This window comes from Pristiophorus japonicus, chromosome 11 (assembly GCF_044704955.1).
Source record: "Pristiophorus japonicus isolate sPriJap1 chromosome 11, sPriJap1.hap1, whole genome shotgun sequence".
NCBI classification, from domain to species: Eukaryota; Metazoa; Chordata; class Chondrichthyes; family Pristiophoridae; genus Pristiophorus; species Pristiophorus japonicus.
In genome coordinates this window covers 30,884,319-30,892,770 of record NC_091987.1, presented here as the reverse complement: position 1 = coordinate 30,892,770, position 8,452 = coordinate 30,884,319, and the positions used below count along the sequence as shown (strand labels likewise).

Here is an 8,452-nt window from a genome sequence, read left to right as displayed (position 1 = left end):
CTGACCTTGTTTGTAATAGGTCTACCCAGAAACTGACAAGGACCTCATGTGCTCTTTGGGGCAGGAAAGTGCACATGGTACTAAAGGCACAGAGATTCAATGTCACTAATCTTGTTTCTAGTTCCAGTCGGTTAGGCCCAATTTACACACGTTTATTGGGTGAAACTGATGGAAAATCTAGGCTTCCATATAAATATATAAAAATACAATTATCTGTAAAATCATGTCACCCCAAATTTTATTAAAATTATAGGTAACTGTACAACTATTTCAAATGATACAGTAACCACTGGAGACCAGCTTTGAGTTTCTTATTAAATCTTTGATTACTTAATGTCCTTTACAGCTTTCACAATATACATCTTCCATCTCATAACACTTGATAAAGAGGAGTTCCATACATTGAACACTGAAAGAATTAGTAAGCAGTGAAAAATAATGAAAATACTCAACATATCACTGTATTCTTTAGATAAACTGCTAAGTATAATTACATCCTGTAAAAAATGGTGTCGAATTTCTACGGGTGTCTTCAAAGAATTAAAACATAAAAACTGTTGAATTATATAATGTAAAAAAGTTACACGATTATAACTTTAATAAATTGTTCATTTGCACATTTTGTACTGTGTGTTTATAGTTGACCAAAAGAGTAAATACAGAAACTTCCGATGCATGTCATTATATAAAACTCCTGCATGGTTAACCCGTTCTGTAAGCATAGTTTTTAAATTTGCAATGGACTAAAAATGAAAAGAGACAAATCTCAGTAAACCCTCGGGGTTTTTAAAATTTGATTTTGGCAATCACGAGCAAACATCTTTCACATGTTTTATTGCATGCATGCACTGTAGATTTAAAAAGTTGCATTTTTTATTGACTATAATAATTTGCATTTCAAATAACTAAGTACAGAATATTCTGTTATGATACATACAATTCTTTATCAGCATTTATTTATATAATTAGTATACAAATGTTTTGTTTAAAAATTCTTTTTAATTTTTTTAATTTATTTTAATAAAGAGCATTTGATGCATTTAATATTTGCATGTTTACGACCTCTGGGGGAGATTAACCCCTTTCCATATTGTATTCTTTGATGTCAGCAAATTGAAATGTTGCGACACACTGTATACACATAAAAAGAAAAGCTCATCTGGAAAAGCTACATCAATGCTGTCAATCCGCTTCCAGAAAATCACTGATCTACCAAAATGGCTTCTTTTCTCCTTATTGCAAACTCTTCCAATTGATTCTGTGAATCTGTAAAGAAGATGCCACAGCTATTCCAGCATTTTGTTTGTCATAAATATAGCACCACGTGCCTGGAGTCAGGAAGATCCCTGTTGCTGCTGCAGTAACACCTGAAGTTTCTCTAGATGTTCTCTACACTGTAAATGGTAGGAAGTCAGAGAGTTGTTCTCTTCAGAGAGCTGCTGGTATTCCTGAGTTAGATGTGTAGCGTTCAGCTGATCCTTTTCATCTTGATCAAGCTCCGCAATCAGCTGTTTTCTGACAAATAACAGAAATGGGAATACTGAAAAAATTTATTTTATAACACATCATGTAATAGGTCACAAAGTGCTTATTCTCACTCTCTGATATGTGCGTCACAACAAAATAAAATGATCTTTCTAACTTGTGTTTGCCTTTGCACAGATACCTTCATGCCACATAAGATTCCACATTCAGGTTTGCTGTTGACTCTACATATGAAAAACTTGGGTTGATAGCTGGGCATGGCTGAGATTGAAAACTTCTTGCTGCAAGTCAACAGGAAAAAGTAACCAAGACACCTGTGATATATTCTTTATGATATCACAAACACACACATACAAGATGGCTCTACAGGAACTTGTCAGGTGACCTTGTCACATGATGCTTTTATTATATACATCAGCAGTTGCAGTACAACAGTAGACCACTAGGAGGAGCAGTAGTCCACTAGGTGGAGCTCTATATTACAACACCCAGGCCTAAAAATTCGATAAAACCCGAAAACGAGCGATGCCACCGCGGGCCAAGGTTAACTCACGTCCGCGGTGGCACTGTGCGTGCTGCCTGCTGATTTAAATGAGCGCAGCGCAGAACCTACTGTGCAACGTGCTGTTCCAGGTGGTGCAGGAGACCGAAGGGCGGGATTAAACTATCTGTGCTGCGTGATCAGGAAATCGCGATTTATCAAATTGAAGTGGAATGTTGCTGGTTATGTTTCTCGCGTTTTATAGGTTAACAGAGAGGGAATGCAAGATTAATCAAAGCCTAAAAATACACTAAGCTGTCAGATTTTAAACAATGCAACCAGCAGTTTGGCCGAAATCTATGTTTAATTCAACTGCTGACACTCTCAAATATTTAGTCGGCTAATTTGTCAAGTACAATTATTAATCAAAAAAAGTCATAATTAACCAATTAAATGACAGTAATTTGGGTGGAAATTACAGTAGTTTAGGTTCCAAACTTGAAGTTATGAAAATTCATGCTACATGTGTCATCAAATTCCTGATTGCACCCTCTAGTACAATGTCAACATTATTTGTAACAGTGATCAGTTAAGAATGCAAACCTCACTGGGTTCGGTGAGGCTACACATATTCTGCATAGTTATTGAAGACTGAGCGATCTATAGATCTCCTCCGCTTTCTCCCTGGTCTACGTGCTGGCAACGTCTGCACGCACGGGCGTGCTTTGGAGAGGGCGTTGAAAGGAGTGTCAATGTTCAAAATCGCTCAGCATGCGGCAATTCGGCATTGTTCGCCGATTGACGTCACGCTCTTGATCATTAAAATATTTAAGGTGAGCGCAGGCAATGGCAGCGCTGCCAACCTGCCCAATATGGTGGCCACTGCATTCCGCATCGCAAGTGGGTGGAAGCGAAGCGGCCGCCATTTTTTCTTCACTGGTGGCAATAAAGGTTCCAATTTCTAGACCCAATGTCGTACCTTTCTCCAAACTTTTAATGTAACACGAGATATTGTGCAAGATTGCACCTAACCAACTTGTTCAAATATTAACCCACAAAACAAAGGAAAGCTTTGTGTATTTTGTAAATTCCAGTTATGTAACCCAAAGCGTACAATTTAAACGTTGTTTAAGAAACAAGCCCCAGGAGACTGCACAGATAATAGTGGGATACGCCACGCCCTTTTGGCGGGTTGCAGTTTGAATCCAAGTCTCAATTACTTGAAAGAAGAGCCTTAAATTTCTGTCCTATAAATTCCAATCAACAACTGCTGAGTGTACCTGTTCTCATCAGCATAATGGTTCAGGAGAATTAACAAGCTCCACATCACCCCTCTTACCCTGCAGCCCATAGTCTGCTGGTTTACTATGGAAAGCCACTGAAAGTGAAAGGTGTCATACAAATGTAAGTCTTTCTTTATTTAATATATTAAAGAAAGAATTGCATTTATATAGCATTGTATCGTTCCCTCAGAATGTCCCAAAGGATTTTATAATCAATGGATTACTTTTTAAATGGTATCACTATTATGTAGGTAAACTGTACAGCCTTTTTTTTATACAGCTAGGTCACATATATAGCAAATTTATAAATTATCAAATAATCTGTGTTTGGCGGTGTTGATTAATGGAGGAATGGTGTCACTGAGATTAGGAAAACTTCCTGATATTCTTCAAATGGTTCCATAGGATTTTTTATATCCACCTGAGCAGGCAAACAGAGCCCCGGGTTTGTTGTAAGATAGCACTTACAACATTGCAGCAGTCTCTCAGTACTGTACCGAAGCATAAACCTGGATTATGCGCTTAAATCCATAGTGGGGCTTGAACCTATGACTTTCTCCAACATATGCATTTATCTACAATAATTCTTAGCACATTTAAGTCCATTCTATCACTCCACTTTGTTTCAAGAATTAAACGTACAACAAACACACCTTGTGCATAGTGTAGACAACATTTTACAACTAGTATAAACTAGTTCACGCTGCAACAATGTAAATATTTTGAGACTGTAAAGGTACATTCAAAAATAAAAAAATACTGCACAACAGTAATTAATGTGGACAATCCAGCATCTTAATGTAAACTGCCAAGTAAAAATGACAAAGCTATATGTTCAGTTGGTGCTTTTATCATATGGTTGCACAGCACTGAAATGATCACCAAATCTCTGACAAGAAAGCACTTTTGTTGCTTGTTTCCTGATTGATGCCCTTGAAAACCTTACTGCTGTACATTGTGGTAAATATTTGTCCTTGAAGATAAACCTGTAACTACTGAGTCATGCTGCTTCATTCATTTTACTGAACTGTCTCTATAGATAAATACATTAGACGTTGCAATGTGAGGTTTCCGTTTATTGCTTGATGTGTTCAGTTTGGAATTCTGTATATTCAAACATTGAACATTTGCAGTAATAATAAAATATTGTCGCTCACAGCACATTGCACAAGGTAATTTAGTATCACAGCTCGCACACTTGCAACATTTGGCACTCGCAAACCTAGATAAGTTGCTCACGAACAAGATCAATAGTAACAAGAAATCGCTAAGCTTATACACAATCATAATTAAACACAACTTCTCCTTTAATACATTTAAAACTTATATAAATTGAAACTGATACTCAAAATATTTTCCTTCAATAAGGGATGGGGTGCATCATGAGTTGGAACATTGTTCTTTCTCTCCTTAGGCCCAGGGTGTAAATTCAGCCTGAATTAATTAAATAAAAATTTCTCTCTCTGCACCTGTAAGAAGTAGGTGTCAAATGGGCTCTTTCAATTTGGTGGGTTTGAGTGTAGAGCACAAAACGATCCCTGCTTTTGCACTTAGCTGCTACTCACACAGAAAGTGGATAAGTCCCCAGGCCCGGATGAAATACATCCCAGGCTGTTGAACAAAGTAAAAGAGGAAATAGCAGATGCTTTGACCATCATTTTCCAGTCCTCTTTGGATTTGGACATGGTGCCGGAGGAATGAAGGATTGCTAATGTGGTACCCTTGTTGAAGAAGAGAAAAAGGGATAAGCCGAGTAATTACAGGCCCGTCAGCATAACCTCAGTGGTGGGAAAATTATTGGAAAAATTCCTGAATGACAGGATAAATCTACATTTAGAAAGGCAAAGATTAATTAGGGACAGTCAGCGTGGATTTGTTAAGGGAAGATCATGTTTGACTAACCTGATTGAATTTTTCGAGGAGATAACCAGGAGGGTCGATGAGGGTAGTGTGTACGATGTAGTGTATATGGATTTTAGCAAAGCTTTTGATAAGGTCCCATATGGCAGACTGGTCACAAAGGTAAAAGCCCATGGGATCCAGGGCAAAGTGGCAAGTTGGATCCAAAATTGGCTTAGAGGTAGGAAGCAAAGGGTAATGGTTGATAAATGTTTTTGTGACTGGAAGGATGTTTCCAGTGGGGTTCTGCAGGGCTCAGTACTGGGTCCCTTGCTTTTTGTGGTATACATCAATGATCTAGATTTGAATATAGCGGGTATGATTAAGAAGTTTGCAGGTGACACTAAAATTGGCTGTGTGGTTGATAATGAAGAGGAAATTCATGGACTGCAGGAGGATATCAATCTATTGGTCAGGTGGGCAGAACAGTGGCAAATGGAATTTAATTCGGAGAAGTGTGAGATAATGCACTTGGGGAGAACTAATAAGGAAAGGGTATACAAATTAAATGATAGGCTACTTAGAAGTGTAAATGAACAAAGGGACCTTGGAGTGCTTGTCCACAGATCCCTTAAAGTAGCAGGCCAGATGGATAACGTGGCTAACAAGGCATACAGAATGCTTGCCTTTGTTGGCCGAGGCAGAATACAAGAGCAGGGAGGTTATGCTTAAATTGTATAATACTCTGGTTAGGCTACAGCTGGAATACTGCATGCCATATTATAGGAAGGAGGCGATTGCGCTGGAGAGTGTGCAGAGGAGATTTAAGATGATGCTGCCTGGAATGGAGAATCTTAGCTATGAGGACAGATTGGATAGGCTGGGTTTGTTCTCTTTGGAACAGAGGAGGCTGAGTGGATATCTCATTGAGGTGTATAACAATTTGAGGGGCCTGGATATAGTGGACAGCAAGGGTCTACTTCCTTTGGTGGAGGTGTTAATTACGAGGGGGCATAGTTGTAAGGTGGTTGGTGGAAGGTTCAGAGGGGATTTGAAGGGAAGCTTCTTCATGCAGATGGTTGTGGGGGTCTGGAACTCACTGCCTGGAAGGGTGGTAGAGGTAGAAACCCTCACCACATTTAAAAGGTGCTTGGATGGGCACATGAAATGCTGTAACCTGCAGGGTTATGGACCTAGAGCTGGTAAGTGGGATTAGACTGGATAACCTCTTGTTGGCTGGCACAGATACGATGGTAAGTACTGCAGGGAATCAAGTACGGCCAGAGTGATCTCCTGGACTAGCTTCAATCGCCTGGATGGATTGGAGAGGAATTTTCCCAGATTTTCTTTTTCTCCAATTGGCTGGGTTTTTATGTGGTTTTTGCCTCTCTCGGGAGATCGCATGGCTCCGGGTGGGGTGGAGTGTAAAATGTTGCGATACATGGGGTATCGCAGTTGTGTGGGGCGGACTGGTTGGGCTGGATGCTCTTTATCTGTCCGCCATCGTTCATTGTTCATAGGTTTATATGTAACCTTCAGGGCTGCTGACCGAGGGCCGTGTGGCTCTCTGTCGGCCGGTGCAGACACAATGGAACGAAATGGACTCCTTCTGCGCTGTAGATTTCTATGTTTCTACGTTTCTAGAGGAGCCAGTTGGGAGCCACTGGTGTTGGAAATGGACAAATTTCTATTGATAAAGCAGCAACAATCTTCAGAAGTGAAGGTTAAGGAATACCGATGGGACTGTCTGGAAGAAGTTTAATTTTGTAACAAACTTGTCTCTCCATCCTCCTTAAAATCTACCTCTTTGATGAAGTTTTTGGTCATCTGAGCTAATATCTCTTTATGTGGGTCGGTGTCAAATATTTGTTTATGTGAAGTGCTTTGGGTCATTATACTATGTTAAAGGCGCGATGGAAATGAAAGTTGCTGGTGTTGTTGTTAACAAAATGTCTTTGATAAACAGTGGGGCAAAAAATGTATTCAATAACCTGGAAAAGGTGATGCAGGTAACACACAATCAATATTGCTCTTCGCAAGAGCCAGCACAGACTCGATGGGCTGAATGGCCTCCTTCTGTGCTGTATTATTCTATGATTTGGAAATGCTAACACTGGGTGCGAAATGTTAAAATGTGTTTTAGAGCCCAGTGCTAAACACTCTCACCTTGATAAGCACAAGCATTCACCCAAAGGTCTAACAAAATCCTGAGGGAGTAAAAGTCCAAGCATTTAGATGATTTCACAATCAAAAGCAAGGAGGTCTGGTTTAAACAAAAACAATTCTTGTGGTATTATTCCAGTCATAATCTATAGATAATTCAAACCCCTCACTCCATTCACATGGAATGAAGATATCGCTTAGAAGACAGTTTATTACAATGGGGTTTCACTGTATCACAACTGACACTGAGTAAACTATTGCAAGAAAAGTTTTGGATGAGAAATTTCACCATGTTCCAAACAATTTGGTTATAGCAGAAAGAAAGCAGGAATGATCATCCAACTCGAACATTTTTCATGGCATCAAGACCAGTGGATTACCAGGGTATTGCTGTTCAATAAACGCTGCTCATTTCTAATCTACATTTTTGTAAAAGCATTCACCTCAATTAAATTTGATTACAACATTCTAGTTTCTTTCTTCAAAAAGTTAATGCTATGAAAGTAGTTATTCATTAACCACAGGCTTCTACAAAACAGGCCAATATTTGTGGGGAGATTGTAAATTCACTCCTTACAATGTAATTTGCAATTTTGACACATCGAGAAAACCAACACCCCAGGGTGTTCAACTTCTAAAAAAAATGCTAAAGCAATATAGTTTCAAATATTAAATCAATAAGTACAAATGGTTATATTCTAAAAGTTATTTTCTGCTATTCTCCTTTCCTGGGTCTTGGAGCCTGCACTAAGAGAGTAAATGAATGATCTGCACCTATAGAATCATAGAAGTTTTCAGCACAGAAGGAGGTCACTTCAGCCCATCGTGTCCGCGCCGGCCAACAGAGAGCTATCTAGCCTAAATCACTGATACATACCACAAAAAGCAAGGGACTGAGTACTGAACCCTGCGGAACTCCACTGGAAACAGCCTTCGAGTCACAAAAGCACCCATCAACCATTACCCTTTGCTGTCTGCCTCTGAGCCAATTTTGGATTTAACTTGCCACTTTGCCCTGGATCCCATGGGCTTTTACTTTCGTGACCAGTCTGCTGTGTGGGACCTTATCAAAAGCTTTGCTAAAATCCATATACGCTACATCAAACGCATTACCCTCATCAACCCTGATAGTTATTTCCTCAAAAAATGTAATCAAGTTAGTCAGACACGACCTTCCTTTAACAAATCCACGCTGACTATC

General features: G+C 39.3%; 1 protein-coding gene across 3 annotated transcripts in view; it reads right to left on the bottom strand.

Annotated features, from left to right (window-relative positions):
* Window positions 1–221: 221 nt before the first annotated feature.
* map3k7cl (map3k7 C-terminal like) overlaps window positions 222–8,452 on the bottom strand; it is a 276,779-nt gene continuing 268,548 nt past the window's right edge. For all 3 annotated transcript variants that reach the window (XM_070892890.1, XM_070892891.1, XM_070892889.1), the window contains one exon: window positions 222–1,515. In XM_070892890.1, the coding sequence (XP_070748991.1) occupies window positions 1,335–1,515 (181 nt within the window). In that variant the 3' untranslated portion in view covers window positions 222–1,334. The remainder of the gene's footprint in view (window positions 1,516–8,452) is intronic.